Genomic DNA, 21,400 nt, shown 5'->3' with positions numbered 1-21,400 from the left:
ACGTTCTCCCTCCAACATCCAGCCTGTCAGACACTCCTACTTACACGTTTACCAAGCAATGGAAACCGGGTGTCCAGGTTGGGGGATACTTCGTTTTAAAAGCCAGGCATTCGAGGCGTGTTGAAAGGGTTCAGAGAGTCCAGAACAACAGGACACCTGCAAGAAGGAAGGTCACAATCTGCCACGTTCACCTCAGAACAGTCCACAAATTCACCTTCACCTCAGAGCAGGGAGTCTCCTCAACACGAGGAAGCGGGCGATGGTCGGATACTGATTGACGGAAGGCGTGGAACGATATAAAGTGTCACGCAGGATCACAGCGCTTGTATTACGTTGTATTATTGCATCGTGACTAGGCCATAAAGGCTAACCCTGCTGAAATCTGACCATAAGGAACCATTAGGATTAAAACCTGACAGTGATTGACAGCAAAATGACCAATAAAACCTGATGGTTTTGCTTTCTAATGGGAATTGGCTTAATAGTGTCCAGTAGAGACCCCTCGTTTCCTGTAAAACTCCTTTAGATCCCATTAGGAAACCATCTAGAACCAGTCACTGGTCCCCTGTTAAACCATTAGGATCCTTTACACTGTGGTATCAACCCATTGAAAAAGACAAAACCATCAGGAACCAACAGAAACACTTAATGGTTTCTATTTTTTTCACAGAGGAAACATTAGCTTGTGCTTAGTGTGTTAGATAGCAACGCTTGCGGCTGTTCGAAGGGCTAACAAATAAACTCATGTCCAGCACATATTAGGATTAACATATTAGCTCGTGGCTAGCATGTTACATCGGGACTAATGTTAGCTTGTGGCTAGCATGTTAAATCGGGGCTAATGTTAGCTCGTGGCTAGCAAGTTGAATTGGGCTAATGTTAGCTCATGGCTAGCATGTTGAATCGGGGCTAATGTTAGCTCGTGGCTAGCATGTTGAATCGGGCTAATGTTAGCTCATGGGTAGCATGTTGAATCGGGGCTACTGTTAGCTCGTGGCTAGCATGTTGAATCAGGCTAATGTTAGCTCATGGCTAGCATGTTGAATCGGGTTAATGTTAGCTCGTGGCTAGCATGTTGAATCGGGGCTAATGTTAGCTCGTGGCTAGCATGTTGAATCGGGGCTAATGTTAGCTCGTGGCTAGCATGTTGAATCGGGGCTACTGTTAGCTCATGGGTAGCATGTTGAATCAGGCTAATGTTAGCTCATGGCTAGCATGTTGAATCAGGCTAATGTTAGCTCATGGCTAGCATGTTGAATCGGGTTAATGTTAGCTCGTGGCTAGCAAGTTGAATCGGGGCTAATGTTAGCTCATGTCTAGCAAGTTGAATCGGGCTAATGTTAGCTCGTGGCTAGCACGTTGAATCGGGTTAATGTTAGCTCGTGGCTAGCAAGTTGAATCGGGGCTAATGTTAGCTTGTGGCTAGCACGCTGAATCGGGGCTAAGAATTTAGCTCATGGCTAGTGCGTTAGACTGCGGCATAGCTTACCCCATTGGGTCAGGGCTAACATATCAGCTTGCGGCTAGCGCATTAGATTGGTTCTTACATATTAGCTTGTGGCAAGCATTTTAGCTCAAGGCTAGCAGGTTAGCTAGGGGCTAACATATTAGCATGTGTCATTAGATTAGTGTTAGCATAGCTTGTGGCTAGCTCTTTAGATCAGGGTTTAGCTCATGGTTTGGGGGCAGTCGTGGGCTGGCGGTCAGGGAACCAGCCCTGTGACCGGAAAGTCGACGGTTCTAGCCCCTTGGCTGACAGTCCCTTACTGAGGTGCCCTCGAGCAAGACACCTTACACCCAACTGCTCCCTGGGCCCCGTGGATAGGGCTGCCCACTGCCCGGGCAAGTGTGTTCACTGCCCCCTAGTGTGTGTGTGTGTGTGTGTGTGGGTGGGTGTTTCACTGCACAGATGAGTTAAGTGTCTCAGGGTGGCAAAATACTATGACCTTTTTTGACCGTGTCTGACCAGATGCTGCTATAAAGGAGAAAAGTACGTCTTTGTTATCATGTTTTCTTGATCTTTTAATGAGCAGCTTTGCTTCGGGAAGCTAATCATGAGAAAGGCTTCAAAGAAAATCCCTGCTGCTAATGACAAGACCACGTAAACAACTTAGCCAGCCAGCTAATTACAGCCGAGGACATCAGGAGTGACGGCACGTCAGGGTTCAGGTAGGAAAACAGCTCTACATGCAGGTTCTCGCAGGACTTTTAGCCGGTAGCACTGACCTAAAACTAGAGTTTAGTATGTTATTTGTCATTTTATACAGTGTCCTATAAATCATATACAACAATCAGGCGTAACGTTCTGACCACCTCCTTGTTTCTCCGCTCACTGTCCACTTTATCAGCTCCACTGACCGTATAGCTGCACTCTGTAGTTCTACAGTTACAGACTGTAGTCCATCTGTTTCTCTGATACTCTGTTACCCTGTTCTTCAGTGGTCAGGACCCCCATGGACCCTCACAGAGCAGGTACTGTTTGGGTGGTGGGTCATTCTCAGCACTGCAGTAACACTGACGTGGTGGTGGTGTATTGGTGTGTGTTGTGCTGGTGTGAGTGGATCAGACACAGCAGTGCTGCTGGAGTTTTTAAACACAGTGTCCACTCACTGTCCACTCTATTAGACACTCCTACCTTGTCGGTCCACCTTGTAGATGTAAAGTCAGAGACGACAGCTCGTCTGCTGCTGCACAGTTTGTGTTGGTCATCCTCTAGTCCTTCATCAGTGGTCACAGGACGCTGCCCACAGGACGCTGCCCACAGGACGCTGTTGGCTGGATATTTTTGGTTCTCAGTCCAGCAGCAAGACTGAGGTGTTTAAAAACTCCAGCTGTAATACTTTCACTCCACTACATTTCAGAGTCTAATATCCGACTTTTTCCTCCTACATTTTGAGAAATCTGTCGTTCCTTTTGGTTTCTGTGTGTATAAAAACGTCACATGTCAAAACGAAAGAAGCGCAAAGCCAGAGCACCAATCAGGGCCCAGCGGTCACTTTGTTTAGAGCTGGTTTTGACCTGTTGGTCATACCGACCCAGTGCAGCACGCGGTTCAACGTCAGCGCAGCAGCGTAAAACTTTGGGAGAGTCTGTTCAACATAAATGATGAACTAACCTAACTTTGTGTAAATAGAGCTCAATATAGAAATATGTCCACATATGCAGTCGAGACTGACGCGGCTTTTTTCTGAATTTCTACAAACACCATTTCATTTTATAGTAAATGAGTTTGGGCTGGTTTATGTTTATGAACAGACGCCTACAGATCAACATAGTAAAGGAGCTCATCTGTGATCCTGAGTTTAAAGCCAGTTTTTATTCAACTTAAACTTGGAACTAAGTTATAAATAAATCTGAAACTGAAACTTTGCTTGTGTGTAAAAAGTGATTTCAGAGCCACTCGGTTCTCCCTGATGGAAACTGTTTACCTTCAGTGTTTTGTGCTTCTGATCATTTTAATAGACGTCAGCGTCACTAATTAATGACCTTCTATTAAAAGACTGGTTTACCAAGAGAGACGCTGGAGGACTTTCACCTGAAATGAGTTCATGAAGCCAGTCTGGTTATAAAAATGATAACAGGACATCAGAGCCAGAATTCCTCTTTTAGTACTTTTACTTTATACTTAAGTACATTTGAAGGGAAATACTTTAGTACTTTTACTCAAGTGGAGGTCTAAAGGGAGGAACTTCTACTTTTACTGGAGGAATATTTTACCTTGGGGGTCTCGACTTTAACTCAGATACAGGGTTTGTGAAATTTGTCCACCTCTGGTTACATCTTTCATTTTGGCCAGAGTGTCGCTTTAATGGTATCACGGTTGAGATAAAATCTGTTGCACTGTTTCAGATAGCAAGTCCATCAATGACAGCTTCCTGGTTGGAATTCTGAAAAGAAGACATCTATGCCCCCCCCCCCCCCCCCCCACCCCCCCCCACACACACACACACACACACACACTCCCCAACACGTAAAACCTAACACTCAGCCGTTCCGTGCTTTGACAGCCGTCCTCTGGAATTTAAGCCCAGTGAGAGGAGACACTTATTTGTGGGACGGCTAGCATTGACAGAGAGAGAGAGAGAGAGAGAGAGAGAGAGAGAGAGAGAGAGAGAGAGAGAGAGAGAGAGAGAGACAGAGAGAGAGAGAGAGAGAGAGAGAGAGAGAGAGAAAGGCAGGGAGAGAGAGAGAGAGAGAGAGAGAAAGGCAGGGAGAGAGAGAGAGAGAGAGAGAGAAAGGCAGGGAGAGAGAGAGAGAGAGAGACAGAGAGAGAGAGAGAGAGACAGAGAGAGACAGAGAGAGAGAGAAAGGCAGGGAGAGAGAGAGAGAAAGGCAGGGAGAGAGACAGAGAGAGAGAGAGAGAGAGAGAGAAAGGCAGGGAGAGAGACAGAGAGAGAGAGAGAGGGAGAGGGAGAGAGAGAGAGGAGAGAGAGAGAGAGAGAGGAGAGAGAGAGAGAGAGAGGTGTAGGCAGGGGAGACCACAGGGACAAACGCAAGTAAGTCAGTGCTTTCAGGCTTTCAGACCTTCCCGAGACTCTGATTGGCTTCCAAAGTGCATTTACCTTCACCAGAGCCAAAGGAAGAGGACAGCGACTGCGGGAAAGAAGAGTCGACGCAGGACGAGGGAAAAGAAAGCGGAAAGTCTGAGCCTGGGATCGCTCTCAAACATGAAACCCTTCACCTGGATCAGCTCCCTGTCCTTCCTGCTCTTCATTTGCCCTGGAAGAGCCGAGTACAGGTGAGTAAGGTCAGATCTGCTGTAGTCCAGGCTTCAGTCCAGTAAACTGACCCACAGTAAGTTCTACAAGTGACAAAACTAATGGATGTTCTATGAAGACCTGCACATATTTGAAATGGGCCCAAATAGCGGCCGTTCATGCAAACTGTGTGGCATAAAAATACAGTTTAGGAGTTATGAATCCATGACAGTGCAGACTGCTTGACGTCAAATGCATTCGTTTTACTGCACTGAAAAAGTCGAATGCATGAAATGTTTTCCAAGCAGTTCTGTTTGAACTGTTATCTAATTTCTAATGCATTTTCCAGAAAACACGCATTTCCGCCTGTATTTGAGAGTATACTGCAATATAAACAATGCGTTTAGATGAGACTGTGAGTATATTACAATGCATTTGTCATATATTTCCTCTACTGTATATACACTATTGTGCAAAAGTCAGACAACAGCCATTAAGTACAAGTTATCCACTTTATCCACCAAATATGTGAAAAAAAGGAGGTGCCAAAACTGTGACAATCAAAAAACGCTAAACCAACTACTAAGACTGCACTTTCTGAAAGCTAGTCTTATAAACAATGGAAGTCAAAGTGCAGATTCAGTAAATCCTGAAATAAATTCTATTTTTTTACTATTTAGTTGTTGAGGCTCCTGTGTAATAGGACTGTATGTCGATGTACTTTTTCCATATCACTGCTGTCGGAAGATGTCGGAACCTTGTATCTGCATTTTTGTCGTTTTTCAGTTTTTGACATAATTTGAAAACGACTGTTGCTCTTTACATTGTGTGTAAATTTCATGAATAATGGACTAAAAGAAACGGCACAAAATGACTTGGAAGAACTTCTGGTTCCATTGACTTCCATTAAAAGTAAAGTTGTATTTGTGCTTCTCCTGTGAAGTTACCATTTTGGAGATACAAGATTTTCTTCCGACAACAAGTGCTTTTATTGAGCGCTTGGAAGATAACTTGACTCATAAACTCTGTTTGGGAGTATGTCACGCTCGAGTAGGTGTGACTCCTACAACATCAAGGGGAGAACAATAACAGCATGTCTCACCACTGAGCTCGCCGAATAAGCTGCACTGACTGCAGTGCTTCAGTTGAGAAGCTGCAGGCTGGCCTGTGCTCAGGGCCTGTTTCCTGCATTGATATGAATTTGTGAATTCTGTCAAACTAATAAGGCTGAGGGATGCAGTGCTGTGCAAAACCAGACCAGTGTTAGGGAAATTACACAAAAATGTTATGCATTGCAAATTCCTAATTAGTTCACTCAAACTGAAATTTAATTACTTTTTCCTGAGAGAAGTGATCTCACTGCTCATCTGTACCAACTGGAAGCCCAATAGAAAGGTCTGTTAGTATCATTGACAGTGTTTACATGCACTTGATCATCTGATAATTGCAGAAAATCAGACTTTGTCAGTAACTGGTTCAGTGTGTTTACACTTAATAATCTGATAACTGCAGTAAATCAGATTGTGTCAGTAACTGGTTCAGTGTGTTTACACTTAATAATCTGATAACTGCAGAAAATCAGATTGAGGCAGTAACTGGTTCAGTGTGTTTACACTTAATAATCTGATAACTGCAGAAAATCAGATTGGGTCAGTAACTGGTTCAGTGTGTTTACGCTTAATAATCTGATAACTGCAGTAAATCAGACTGTGTCAGTAACTGGTTCAATGTGTTTACACTTAATAATCTGATAACTGCAGTAAATCAGATTGTGTCAGTAACTGGTTCAGTGTGTTTACACTGAATAATCTGATAACTGCAGAAAATCAGATTGTGTCAGTAACTGGTTCAGTATGTTTACACTTAATAATCTGATAACTGCAGTAAATCAGATTGTGTCAGTAACTGGTTCAGTGTGTTTACACTTAATAATCTGATAACTACAGAAAATCAGACTCTGTCAGTAACTGGTACAGTGTGTTTACACTTAATAATCTGATAACTGCAGAAAATCAGATTGTGTCAGTAACTGGTTCAGTGTGTTTACACTTAATAATCTGATAACTGCAGAAAATCAGATTGTGTCAGTAACTGGTTCAGCGTGTTTACACTTAATAATCTGATAACTACAGAAAATCAGACTCTGTCAGTAACTGGTTCAGTGTGTTTACACTTAATAATCTGATAACTGCAGAAAATCAGATTGTGTCAGTAACTGGTACAGCGTGTTTACACTTAATAATCTGATAACTACAGTAAATCAGATTGTGTCAGTAACTGGTTCAGTGTGTTTACACTTAATAATCTGATAACTGCAGTAAATCAGATTGTGTCAGTAACTGGTTCAGTGTGTTTACACTTAATAATCTGATAACTGCAGTAAATCAGATTGTGTCAGTAACTGGTTCAGTGTGTTTACACTTAATAATCTGATAACTGCAGTAAATCAGATTGTGTCAGTAACTGGTTCAGTGTGTTTACACTTAATAATCTGATAACTGCAGAAAATCAGATTGAGGCAGTAACTGGTTCAGTGTGTTTACACTTAATAATCTGATAACTGCAGAAAATCAGATTGAGGCAGTAACTGGTTCAGTGTGTTTACACTTAATAATCTGATAACTGCAGAAAATCAGATTGAGGCAGTAACTGGTTCAGTGTGTTTACACTTAATAATCTGATAACTGCAGAAAATCAGACTGTGTCAGTAACTGGTTCAGTGTGTTTACACTTAATAATCTGATAACTGCAGTAAATCCGATTGTGTCAGTAACTGGTTCAGTGTGTTTACACTTAATAATCTGATAACTGCAGAAAATCAGATTGAGGCAGTAACTGGTTCAGTGTGTTTACACTTAATAATCTGATAACTGCAGAAAATCAGACTGTGTCAGTAACTGGTTCAGTGTGTTTACACTGAATAATCTGATAACTGCAGTAAATCAGATTGTGTCAGTAACTGGTTCAGTGTGTTTACACTTAATAATCTGATAACTGCAGTAAATCAGATTGAGGCAGTAACTGGTTCAGTGTGTTTACACTTAATAATCTGATAACTGCAGTAAATCAGATTGTGTCAGTAACTGGTTCAGTGTGTTTACACTTAATAATCTGATAACTGCAGAAAATCAGACTGTGTCAGTAACTGGTTCAGTGTGTTTACACTGAATAATCTGATAACTGCAGTAAATCAGATTGTGTCAGTAACTGGTTCAGTGTGTTTACACTTAATAATCTGATAACTGCAGTAAATCAGATTGAGGCAGTAACTGGTTCAGTGTGTTTACACTTAATAATCTGATAACTGCAGTAAATCAGATTGTGTCAGTAACTGGTTCAGCGTGTTTACACTTAATAATCTGATAACTGCAGTAAATCAGATTGAGGCAGTAACTGGTTCAGTGTGTTTACACTTAATAATCTGATAACTGCAGAAAATCAGACTGTGTCAGTAACTGGTTCAGTGTGTTTCCTGCATTGTTCATTTGAGAATTCACAGATTCTCTAAAGCTACCTGTACCCCCAGCTAAACTGTGCACTTTCCTATCATTAGGGTTTTATTACAGCCAGTACAGCCAGTGCCGCTGTGAGAGCTGTGAATGGCGGGGGCTAAATGTGGCGCGGTAACTGTTAATAACCGGTGGGCCACCTGTTAGCTGAGTCGAGCTTCTCACATGCTCCTGTTTGGACTGTTCTGGTTTATTTCAATCAGCTCTCAGATTCCTCCAGCCCTTTGGAGCCCGGTCTGCTTTTAGGAATCTGGCGGAGAAGCTCTCAGGACTGGAAACATCTGAGCTGGTCACTGAATATAGCCGTGCAGGAGGGGGATGTAGGTTAAGATTCAAGATTCAAAATTCTCGATCGCCATCGCGAGTGGTTTTGGGAGTTTGTTACAGATTAACGTACAAAGCACGTGTAAGTCAGCTGTAAACAATGAAGCAGCAATACACAGCAGTGTAAGCCTGAATAACACTGGAGGAGGGGTTAGTTCACAAAGCAGGGTTTCTTAGTTGAGCTCTTAAAAAAGCTGGTTCTTCAAGGGATCTTTAGTAAAGAAAATGGTTCTACATAGAACCATGAACACTCACAGAGCCCTTTGCTTGATTAAAGTTCTTCAGATTGATGGAGAACGTGTGTGTGTGGTTCTACATGGGGTCTATATGATGCCAAAGAGTAATGTTCTTCTTTTTTTACGATGTCCATTGGTAATAATGGAAGGACACTTTCTGGTCTATACAGAAGCTTTTCAAAAAGGTTCTATATAGAACCATCTAATACACATTCTCTACCAGTCTGAAGCTCCATTTTATGATGCAAAGGACCCTTGAAGAACCATCTTTTTTAAGTGTGTAGATAACCTCACTTAGTTTAACCAGAGAACTTGATGACTGCAGAAAATCAGATTGTGTCAGTAACTGGCTCAGTGTGTTTACGCTTAATAATCTGATAACTGCAGAAAATCAGATTGTATCAGTAACTGGCTCAGCGTGTTTACACTTAATAATCTGATAACTGCAGTAAATCAGACTGGGTCAGTAACTGGTTCAGTGTGTTTATACTTCATAATCTGATAACTGCAGTAAATCAGACTGTGTCAGTAACTGGTTCAGTGTGTTTACACTTAATAATCTGATAACTGCAGTAAATCAGATTGTGTCAGTAACTGGTTCAGTGTGTTTACACTTAATAATCTGATAACTGCAGAAAATCAGATTGTGTCAGTAACTGGTTCAGTGTGTTTACTCTTAATAATCTGATAACTGCAGAAAATCAGATTGTGTCAGTAACTGGTTCAGTGTGTTTACACTTAATAATCTGATAACTGCAGAAAATCAGACTCTGTCAGTAACTGGTTCAGTGTGTTTACTCTTAATAATCTGATAACTACAGAAAATCAGATTGTGTCAGTAACTGGTTCAGCGTGTTTACACTTAATAATCTGATAACTGCAGAAAATCTGATTGTATCAGTAACTGGTTCAGTTTGTTTACACTTAATGATCTGATAACTGCAGAAAATCAGACTGTGTCAGTAACTGGTTGAGCGTGTTTACACTTAATAATCTGATAACTGCGGAAAATCAGATTGTATCAGTAACTGGTTCAGTGTGTTTACACTGAATAATCTGATAACTGCAGAAAATCTGATTGTATCAGTAACTGGTTCAGCGTGTTTACACTGAATAATCTGATAACTGCAGAAAATCAGACTGTGTCAGTAACTGGTTCAGTGTGTTTACACTTAATAATCTGATAACTGCAGAAAATCAGATTGTGTCAGTAACTGGTTCAGTGTGTTTACACTTAATAATCTGATAACTGCAGAAAATCAGATTGGGTCAGTAACTGGTTCAGCGTGTTTACACTTAATAATCTGATAACAGCAGAAAATCAGATTAGGTCAGTAACTGGTTCAGCGTGTTTACACGTAATAATCTGATAACTGCAGAAAATCAGACTGTGTCAGTAACTGGTTCAGTGTGTTTACACTTAATAATCTGATAACTGCAGAAAATCAGATTGTATCAGTAACTGGTTCAGTGTGTTTACACTTAATAATCTGATAACTGCAGAAAATCAGATTGGGTCAGTAACTGGTTCAGTGTGTTTACTCTTAATAATCTGATAACTGCAGAAAATCAGATTGTGTCAGTAACTGGTTCAGTGTGTTTACACTTCATAATCTGATAAGTGCGGAAAATCAGATTGTGTCAGTAACTGGTTCAGTGTGTTTACACTTAATAATCTGATAACTGCAGAAAATCAGATTGTGTCAGTAACTGGTTCAGTGTGTTTACACTGAATAATCTGATAACTGCAGTAAATCAGATTGTGTCAGTAACTGGTTCAGTGTGTTTATACTTCATAATCTGATAACTGCAGAAAATCAGATTGTGTCAGTAACTGGTTCAGTGTGATTACATTTAATAATCTGATAACTGCAGAATATCAGACTGTGTCAGTAACTGGTTCAGTGTGTTTACACTTAATAATCTGATAACTGCAGAAAATCAGATTGTGTCAGTAACTGGTTCAGTGTGTTTACACTTAATAATCTGATAACTGCAGAAAATCAAAACTTTGCAAAGTCACAGATATGAAACAAGGGAGAGGAAGAGAAAACGCTTGGCTCTAAACGAGTTCTTCTCATTTGAGAAGTTCTTGAGAGTAGCTGTTACTGAAGAAATATATTCTGGACTTTCCCCAGTCTTTCTTTGTGGTTTCAGCTCGACCCGGCACCCTGTGGTTCAAAGCCCTCTCCGGCGCGCTCACGTTCCATCTGTTCCTGCGATTTACGGTGGCCGCGTATAGCACGCGGCTTAATTACAGCGGAAGCCTGGTGAAGAAAGGATAAGGTGGCTCCCGCTGGAGGCGTCTGTTGAACACTTGAGCTCCATACCATAAACACAGGCGAGATGGTGGGCTGGTTACTCATACTGACCCACATCCTGTCCTGGCCTGCTCATTTACCCACTTCACAGCCTTTAAAGCTGTAATTAGTCCTGGAGAGCCTGAAGGCCAGCTAGCCAGCATCTGTAGTGGCCATAGCTGGGTTAAGTTACCTAGTTTGTTGTCGACAACCATAAACATCAACTGAACAAACCACCAGCGACAGTCCATTTGTCCATTAATCAATATGTAAATAGCATGGACACGACAGACTGTGTGTAGTGTGGCATTTGGGATACTGTACTAGCTGCTTAATACAGTTTGATCCTGTAGATCCAACAGTATCCTGACAGTCCTTCCAGCATAGAGGGGTATAAAGCCCCCCAGCGTTGGCTGTGGAGAAGTGAAACTCCAATACCTTTAGGGTGAACTGGTGAGGTGTTTGTGGTCCAACACTACGCCGCAGTCAAACCATGCCATGCAACACCGCTCTGCTAAAACAGAAACATTGAAAATTATACACACAAGTATTTGGACAACATAGCGTAAATCAATAGGACTCGACACACTAATGCAGCTCGACATAGTTGGGGAAAGGAGAGTTGAGCATGTCGCTGCTGTCGGAGCTCCATTGTCATCAGTTGTTGACCTTTACACTGTATGTAAATTTCACGGTGAGCGGACAAAAAAAAAACGGCCCAAAAAAAAGTCGGATTACACTGTGAAGTGTGTTTTTACATCTCCTGTAAAGTTCTCATGTTGGAGATACGAGGTTTTGTTCTGACACCAGCGATACGATCCCAAGAAAAGGCCACAGTAAAGTACGACGGTGGGAGCATCGCAAAATGAGGCTGCTTCTCCGCAAGTGATACCGGGCCCTAACATGTCATCAAAGGAAGCAAGAATGGAACGATGTACCACACGATTCTGGAGGATAACAACCCCAAATACTGTGTGGAGCTCAGAGTATGACGCTCAGAAGGATGTCCACTCCCTGTCCACTCTATTAGACACTCCTACCTTGTCGGTCCACCTTGTAGATGTAAAGTCATAGACGACAGCTCATCTGCTGCTGCACAGTTTGTGTTGGTCATCCTCTAGTCCTTCATCAGTGGTCACAGGACGCTGCCCACAGGACGCTGCCCTCAGACCAGCGCAACACACACTAACACACCACCACCACGTCAGTGTTACTGCAGTGCTGAGAATGACCCACCACCCAAATAGTACCTGCTCTGTGAGGGTCCATGGGGGTCCTGACCACTGAAGAACAGGTTCTGTTCAGGAACATTTCTCGTCCATCAAGGTACAAACAGTGTAGATGTTCCCTCAAAGCTCCAGCAGTGGGTTTAAGGTCTGATTGTGGAGTTTAAATCAGGTTCTCCAGGTGAAAAGTTGGTATTGGTTCCTTTTCATAACCGAATGTTTTAAAACAGTGCAGTAGAGTAAAAGCCTGGAGGCGAGGCGAGGCGGGGTGAGTGGAGTCCAGCTTAGAACAGATCATTTCAGTGGATTATGGTTCAGTTACGTTCCCTGACTAAAGGTGCTGAGATGGAGCCCTGAGGGAGCCACCCCAGTGACAGGAGGGGAGCTGACCCAGAGACGGTCTAGGGCCTTTATTTCTGAGAGTGTATAATAAGAGTATGGACATGCCGAGTGACCTGTTCCACTGCCAGTGTTACTGATGTGTGTTCTCTTGCTGTTCTCCTCAAGGCAAATCAGACAGATCTCTGTCGGGAACCTGGCAGGTGTATGTCGCTATGGCAGCAGGCTGGAGTGCTGCTACGGCTGGAAGAGAAACAGCAAAGGCCGCTGTGAAGGTAAACGACTTCCCATCAGCTTTCCGTCGGACCATTTAATGGTCCCTTATCATTTCAAAGTGAATGGAGTTCACACTTTTCCTTGCACATAAATAGATGGTTCTTCAAAGGTTCTTTTTGAAGAACCATTACCTTTACCATTGTTTAGTGAAGGCAATGGTTGAGCCATGAGTTCTATATAAAACCATTTGCATGATGGGTCTAAAATGGGTCTCTGCATGGTGAAATAGTTCTTCAGGCTGATGGAGAACGGGTTGTGTATGGCTGTATCTAGGACCTTTTTGAAAAGGGTTCTATATAGCACCAAAAAAAGTTCTTCTGTTGTTATAACCTCAATAGCAGAACCTATTTTGATGCTGTTCTCCATCAATCAATCAATCATCAAACAACACACTAAAAAGCAACGGTTCTTTAATAAAGAAAATGGTTCTATGTAGACCCATGAACAATCAAAGCACCCTGGTGAAATGTAGAAATGTCAGGCTTGTTACTATAGAAGAACGCTTTTTTGGTTTTATATAGAACGCTTATCAAAAAGGTTCTATATAGAACCACCCACATCACATTCTCCGTCAATCTGAAGAATCCTTTCATGATGCAAAGTACCCTGTAATCATGGAAAGGGTTCTTTGAGTGCTCATGGTTCTATACAGAACCACCAATAGCACATTCTCCATCAATCTGAAGAACCCATTCATGATGCAAAGTACCCTGTAATCATGGAAAGGGTTCTTTGAGTGCTCATGGTTCTATACAGAACTATGTTCTTTACTAAAGAACCATCTTTTTAAGTGTGTGGGACTCGGAAATGGAATGATGATGAGATGTTCTTGAGGAGAACGTTTGACGTCTGCCATGACGTCTGGCGGGTTTATTCGGTCAGATCGGTCTTGGTTGACTTGACTTTCTCCTTATAATCTCTGGGAAACTGAGCTCGGGCTCTGCTATGAGCTTCAAAGCCTTTCTGTGGTTCTGTGCTTCCACACTTCACAGAAATATGAAGGAAAAACGATCGTTGGGACCGGATTAAATTGGCTTGGGCTCCTACAAACGTGCACTTTCGCTTTATGTCTGTGGACCAGCTTGACCTCACTGTGAACCCTCTCCTCTAAATCCTCCTCATGTCTCTCTCTCTGTCTCTCTCTCTCTCTGTCTTTGGTTGAATGTTTTACCAGCCCAGTGTGGATTCAGCTGCAAGCATGGAGAGTGCGTCGGTCCAAACAAGTGCAAGTGCTTCCCAGGATACACTGGAAAGACGTGCAGTCAAGGTCAGTGAGAAGGTCTCTAACTCCTCGGGATCACCGGTGGGTCCAAACCGCACTCGGTCATGTTCCTCATAACGTTCATACTCCATAAGCTCCATTCAGAAGCTGGGCGTCGTGTGAGGCTGTAGCTCTTCTCTCCAGTCTAATAGACGGTGACGTCATTTTAAACCCTTATAATAAAAGAAGCTGAACTCAGTTTGTTTTTCTACTGAAAGTCGACCCGTTTTTCCCCAAATCTGGGCTCTAAACTATAAACAGACGGCGTCTCTTCAGTGATCTGCTCTGGAAACATCACTTTTAGAGAACAACACAAAGAGCAGTGCAGATTTTTGGCCTTCAGCAGTGAATTGTGAGCATGTAGTGAAATGTGGAGATCATAAAACACACGTTCTGATCATTTGAGAGGATAAAAAAAAAAAAGAAATATATATATATATATATGTATATATACAGTTATTTTATGCAGTTATTGACTAATTTGTCTTATGGTTTGGGCATGGCAATTCAGATGGACAAACCAAAATATATCTACCATAAGCGGTTATGGGTGGACGATGTGGTAGAGCTGTAATATTGCAATACTTGATGTGATGCACAGAACATGACACAATATACTGTTTTCATATTTTATTTGTTTGTATTTTCAGTGGAATATTGGAACTGATAAAATGCAGCAGCACAACAGCAGTGACAAATTTAATGAAATGCTGTTAAACTCTAATAAAAGTACAAACAAACAAGCTGTCGGAACGTCGTGTCTCCATTTTCGTTGTTTTTCAGTTTTTGGCATAATTTGAAAAAACCTGTTGCTCTTCACAAAAGAAACGGCCCAAAATGGCTGGGAAAGACGTCTGGTTCCATTGACTTACATTAAAAGTAAACTAGGTTTTTTCCTTCTCCTGTAAAGTTTCCATTTTTTTTTTGTACCGACAGCAGCAAAGTGCTTGTTACTATCCTGCTCGTGCAGTTATTCATTCGCTTGTTGTTGTTTTTGTTGTTGTTGTTGTTTACATGCTCACCATAACTCACCTTCATTTGGCCTAGTTTATGAGTTGTCAGTTGTTCTATAACATGGAGCCATTCTCGTCACATAATCCGAAAAGCTTGCCAGAGTTTTATTCTTAGTAAAACCACATAAAATACATTTTTAAAGCACAACGATCCTTACAGCCATGACTTGACCCACAACAGATCAACCTGTGTTGAATATTTCAGGTATTGTTGTGCCCAACAAAGTCCCTACACCTCAACACTTATTAAGAATGCAAAATCTATGAATATGCACAATTACGCGAATTGTAAACGCCCCACAAAGTGTCAGTGAGCCGCTGTTACAAATATTTGCTCCAAGCGTTCCGAGCATGCTCACATCATTAGTACAGCATGTTTTAGGCCTGGTGTTTTGCTCAGAGTTTTCTGGGCAGCGCATTGGACCGTAAATGGAAAATGAGTTATGATAAGTGGAATTTTGTCTAATACTCTGCTTAACCGCCGGTGGGCCACCCAGAAAAAGCTGAGCGAAACACCAGCGGACCACCAGCTCTGCCATCAACAGGCCGACAGTGGTCCACTGTCCTCTTGCTGTCAGGGACAATGGGAAAACTCACTCTAGAGCTCTGTGTCACTGCTTACAACACATGTAGCTCTGTCCTGATTGGCCGTCTGGTATTGTGCCTCATTCAGAAAGCACTCAGAGCTGAAACGCTCCTTATAACTTCACTGTGAGTGGGCGGGGCTACACCGCTAGGTAAATGTAAAGTTGGTTCTTGTGACATCACAGAAACAGTGAATTCAAAATGGGCTGGTTTTGCAGCTTAGTGACCTTACGTATGTGGACAGTATGGACAGGGGAGTGAATGTGTGTGTTCAGAAACCTAAATAAACCTGATTTAAAAAGTGTAATGTTATAAATTATAATGTAATGGTCATTTTGTCCGTCCCTGTTTTGAGACGCACCCACTTGCCCGTTTCTGTCCTGTCCTCTGAGGTCGTGTTCGTCTCTTTTCTTCTCTCCTCTGTTACTGACGTCTCGCTGTCGTTCCTCCTGGCTGCAGATTTGAACGAATGCGGCCTGAAGCCTCGGCCGTGTGAGCACCGCTGCATGAACACGTTCGGGAGCTACATGTGCTACTGCCTGAACGGATACACCCTCATGGCCGACGGCTCCTGTGCAAGTGAGTGAACGTGGAAGGTGAAGATATGAAGATGCACCACCATAAAGTGGCTGTTATTATCACGCTGAACGCCCAACTGGTGGTTTGTAGAACTGCAGACATGGAGAGTTCATTGTACTGTAGTCTGTGTTTATAGACAGTGTGTCATACAGGGTCAGAAACCACATAATCAAGTCGATAAGAGACTTATGGTTTGACGCATGTGTGTGATGATATAGGTGCGCAGTTAGCATCATGCTAATTCAAGTGCATAAGGTTCTATTATGCGTCAGCTCCATTAGAAGCTAAACTTCAGACGCTAATCATGTCTTGGTGATGAGTTCACTTATATTTGGTGAACATATGTGGTTGGTTAGTGTAGTGGGTAACACCTCTGCCTTCTACGCTGGAGACTGGGGTTCAATCCCCTGCCTGGACAAGCCCCCTACACTATACCAATAAGAGACCTTGGGCAAGACTCCCAACACCACCTTCGCCTGCCTGTGTAAAATAGTCAAGTTGTAAGTCGCTCTGGATAAGAGCTTCAGCCCAATGCTGTAAATGTAAACATTGTGTAAATGTTATGTTTTGCTAAACTGTCCCATTAGTAGTTTGTAGCCTTGAAATATATTAACTTTTACTTTCGCTCCGCTACATTTCACAGCAAAATATCCTACGTTGTAGTCCACCGTTTGCACAGCGTGGATCATTCTTCTGAATTGGTTCAAAGTCACTTTTAATCGGCTTGGACTTTAGACTAAAATCCTTTTGTCTCAGTGATCTCACACCTTAACTTCAGTAACAAATGAGCCAAATGAACCAAAGAAACAAACGAACTTCTCGTTTAGTCACTACTGAAACAATCATAACACTACCAAGACGTTTCACTCACCAAACATTTCAGTTGTGAGACTTTTTACTTTTAGAACTCAAAAGCGTCCAACAAACACAGAACAGTTGCTCACGTACAGAATCACTAAACACACAAAAACGTTTCGTTAGTGACAGTTATATTCATAAAATTACACTCCGATTTTCAGACTTTGGGACACATTTACTCCAAAACACTGGGATTATTGACAAATGTATCTAAATCTTTCAGCTTCACTTTAAATTCATTAAAATCATTGGGGAAAAAAATCTAAGAAAATATTATATTATATTATATTATAATAAATATTATTTTTACATATGGAAATTTACGGACAGCCACCTCCCAACAGAAAGAACCCTAAAAGTGATGATTTCATACATATTTACCTTCTTACTATCTCAGCTAATGCCTTAGTTTTAAGTAGATCACAACATAATCCAGTAAGACTTTATTTGGATGGTCCACTGTAGATGCTTTATTAAGGCTCAGTCTGTTTATAAGTAACTTTCAACTAAATATCTATTAAATGCAACTGAACTACAAGTTCAGTGTGAAAGAGTTTATAGAATCTATCCGTGCTCCTAAACCTAGCCCTAACCCTAACCTCAAGGCTAAACCTACATCTACTCCTCACCTTAACCATAACCACGATGTTCTTGATGATCAACCGAACATCTTCGGAAAGTTAGTTAATGATTTATGTATCTGTTGAGCGTCTATAGGGGACCATCCGACTAAAGTATGACCCATACTCCTTATAAATATCTGAGATTTGGACATTAATTTGCTTTTAAGTTTTTTCTATAGGACAACAGTTTGAACAAATTTGATGGACGTATTGTAGCGCACCTTTAGCTAAAGCCCTCCCCTGAATACTGAGTGTCCAGTCATGGCTTAGTGACCGTAGCTAAGATACTGTATTATGGACGTTTGCATGGGGAGTGAAATTGTACTCTTTTACTAAACACGCAAGCGGAGAAATGTTGGCTTGTAAGAAAATCGGTATTTTAGCCCGAGCAAAAGTGCAAATAGAGCTCCTGCAGTAATACTTCTGCTTTCACTCCGTGCTGGATTTCTGTGCTTTGTGCTTTAGGCCAGGTCTGAGGTTAACATGCCTCTCAGCGACGTTGTGTTAATGTGTTGTGTTGTGTTGTGCTGTGTTGTGTTGTGTTGTGCTGTGCAGACTCCAGGACGTGCGCTCTGTCTCACTGTCAGTACGGCTGTGAGGAGGTTCAGGGGGAAATCCGCTGCCTGTGTCCCTCGTCCGGCCTGCAGCTCGGCCCAGACGGGAAAACCTGTGTGGGTGAGCTCAGCCCTGTTACCAAGGCAGCACTCATTCACCTCTTAAATCATCCGTTACCATGACAACATTACCTGCCAACACGGCTTTCACATCCACATCACATCTGAACCTCACAACCTCAATTTCCTTATTTCCTTAACATTATGTGTAAATGTCTCAGTGAGTAAACCCACAGAATGGAGCCTAAACTACCTGGAATATATATATATATTTTTTTTTTTTCTCCTCCTATTAAGCTGCTATTTCAGAGTTATTCACAGACTATGTCCCTAAAACAGTCTGGTAGCCTATCATCTCTATCTACTTATACATTTCCAGCTGCTTAACGTACTGCCAAGCACCTTGAGGACCTGGCCTGCAACTCACTCACTCACTCAACTTCAGCAAGCTGAACATTGTCCATAAGAGGGCGCCATTAGCACTCAAATAGCTTTTTGTCAATTTTATTCACATTATTTGTCCTTGTTGATTGCTTTCATTTCTAATAAAGACTGGAAACATCAGACCCCTGTAAAGCATCTTCCAGTCCCCTGACCATCTTACCGGAATGCCTCATCTCAAAGTCATACCACTTCCAGTATACTGGAGCTTTACCAGTGTTTTAAAAGAGAATCCCAATTATTCACTAAAACGTTGGCATAATTCATCGAGTGGCTTGAGAGGGGATGGAACGGTTCATCATAGAGAAACTTACCAACTTACTACATCACAGATATAGACACTTTATTTACCATCCAGAACCACCAGAGAACCTACACGAGTCTTCTGAGCTTATATGGAATGTTGATGATGGAAAACAGTGGAAAATCTGGAATAATGAGTTTTCTTTGGGGACTATTTTGCCGCACAGCGCCCTGCATGTCTCCCTCCACCATGAATGGAGTTGAAGTTCTCTAAACTCTCATAAAACAGCGTCTCAGTCATCAGGCAGTGAATTCAGAACCCGTTCATGTAGGAACTTTCTGTAGGAGCTTTTAGAGGGGGACGTCTGGTTCCCATCACCACCACTGTGAACAGTTCTGACTCCAGAACAGAGCATTTCACTCCAAACCGCTCTGAACGACTTAGCAATCACTTTCTTATCCAGGACTTACACAGAAACCAGTGGTATGGAAACGGATATCAATACTTATCAGATATGGTGACTAACATCTTCTAGCATGGTGCCAGGGCAACAGTTAAATGGGACCTATTATGATTCCGGTTTATCTCCTTCCTTTAGTCTGTTGTAGCTTTTTGTCTGTGTAAATGTTCTGCCAAGCCCAGAGCTCAGTGTTCCCTCCAGAGGGAGAACCTCTCTCCCACAGAACCCACTTTTCTCAGCTGCCTGAAACGCTTCGTTGGAATTCCAGCCCTTTTCCTTTTCTACAGGATGACATCATCTTGTAACACAGTCCTTACTGCCCGCCTACCGGTGAGCTCGGAAGAGTGTGGTCAGTGTAGTAGCCGTGAGGAGAAGAGAGAGGAGAGAAGGACTGCAGGACAGGGGCGGAACCTCTCTGGCCTTGACTCAGACAAGAGCTGACCAATCAGAGCTGACCAATCAGAGCATGCTGGGCTCATCAGGAGGCGGGGCTTAAAGATGCAGGAGCTCTAACAGAGCGTTTCAGACAGGGGGTTGTATAGAGACGAACAGTATGTGGAAAATAATCTGTTTTCGGAATATTTAAATGTAAATCTATTCTAGTAAATTCCCAAAAATAAAACGATAAACGTTGAAAATGAGCATAATAGGTTCCCTTTAAGATTCAGAGAGCCAGCAAAGCTGTTCATGGAAGATGGAGAACATACTACCTGAAATAATTCAAAGGCGCAGTAGAAACGTCCTACATAAATAGGAGAAAAGCCTGGTTTCTGTTTAAAAAGTGACGGGAGGCTGTAAACCTGCCGCCCAGCAATGAGGCAACTGCTAAATCCATTTCTGTTGTCAGATATTGACGAATGCGTGACCGGAAAGAACCAGTGTCCATACAACCGGCGGTGTGTCAACACCTTCGGGAGCTACTACTGCAAGTGCCAGGGGGGATACGACCTCAAATATGTCGACGGCAGATACGACTGTGTGGGTAAGAAGAACCCTGCGTTCGTGTTCTCTGAGTGTGCAGTCAGGTACTCGGTCAGTTCCTCATCTGAGCGTGTTTTACCTTTCAGACGTTAACGAGTGTGTGTCCAGCACTCATAAATGCAGCCATCACGCCGAGTGTATAAACACACAGGGGTCCTACAAGTGCAAGTGCAAGCAGGGGTTCCGCGGCAGCGGGTTCGACTGCTCAGGTAAGGGTTCCGCCAACAGAACCCAAGAAGTTAAATCATCTCAAATCTAGACTAATTATCTCCCATTTCTCATTTTGAGACTGCTGTGAGAAAATTATAAGATTTTCTAACTTATTTCTAGATTTTTAACTTGTTTTCATTTGATTTTGTGTCTTATTCCACTGGCAAATTCCATTTTTCAAGAAAAAATGCAGATAATATACCTTATTTAAGATATAATACAGATAGTTCAGCTTATTTCATGAATTAATGCAGATTCCTTTTGCTTATTTCAACAAATAAAGCAAATGTGGTTGTTTTTCTTGAGACATAAAGCATAAAGCATTCCTTTTTCAAGGAATAATGCAGATATCTTTACTTATTTCAAGTAATAATGCAGACGTTTTGCTTATTGCAAAAAATAATGCAGATATTTTTGTTATTTTGTAAAAAAAATTGTGCGTCATTTGTCAGGATTTAATGCAGATTACATTTGCATATTTTTTTTAAATAATGCAGATATGTTTGTTTTTCATAAACAATGCAAATCATTTAGCCTAATTTACATATCTTTGTTTTTCTACAAGAAATAATGACACAAGCAAATTAACTTGCCAGTGGAATAAGACGTTTACTAAAAAAACAA

The 21,400-nt window shown here is 41.9% G+C and overlaps 1 protein-coding gene across 4 annotated transcripts in view; it reads left to right on the top strand.

Moving 5' to 3' along the window:
* Positions 1 to 21,400, top strand: part of egfl6 (EGF-like-domain, multiple 6) — a 51,270-nt gene that overhangs the window by 13,131 nt on the left and 16,739 nt on the right. For 2 of the 4 annotated variants that reach the window (XM_037539073.1, XM_037539074.1), the window contains exons 2-8: positions 4,572 to 4,738; positions 12,800 to 12,906; positions 14,082 to 14,174; positions 16,226 to 16,345; positions 18,382 to 18,501; positions 20,433 to 20,567; positions 20,653 to 20,775. In XM_037539073.1, coding sequence (XP_037394970.1) covers positions 4,668 to 4,738; positions 12,800 to 12,906; positions 14,082 to 14,174; positions 16,226 to 16,345; positions 18,382 to 18,501; positions 20,433 to 20,567; positions 20,653 to 20,775 — 769 coding nt within the window. In that variant the 5' untranslated portion in view covers positions 4,572 to 4,667. Of the gene's footprint in view, positions 1 to 2,033; positions 2,170 to 4,424; positions 4,739 to 12,799; positions 12,907 to 14,081; positions 14,175 to 16,225; positions 16,346 to 18,381; positions 18,502 to 20,432; positions 20,568 to 20,652; positions 20,776 to 21,400 lie in introns of those variants that run through there. The other 2 variants (XM_037539072.1, XM_017687053.2) reach the window with 2 other exon arrangements.

This window comes from Pygocentrus nattereri, chromosome 6 (assembly GCF_015220715.1).
Source record: "Pygocentrus nattereri isolate fPygNat1 chromosome 6, fPygNat1.pri, whole genome shotgun sequence".
In the NCBI taxonomy this organism is placed as follows: domain Eukaryota; kingdom Metazoa; phylum Chordata; class Actinopteri; order Characiformes; family Serrasalmidae; genus Pygocentrus; species Pygocentrus nattereri.
Note: the sequence above shows the minus strand (reverse complement) of the source record. Positions and strands in the feature narration are given on the sequence as shown.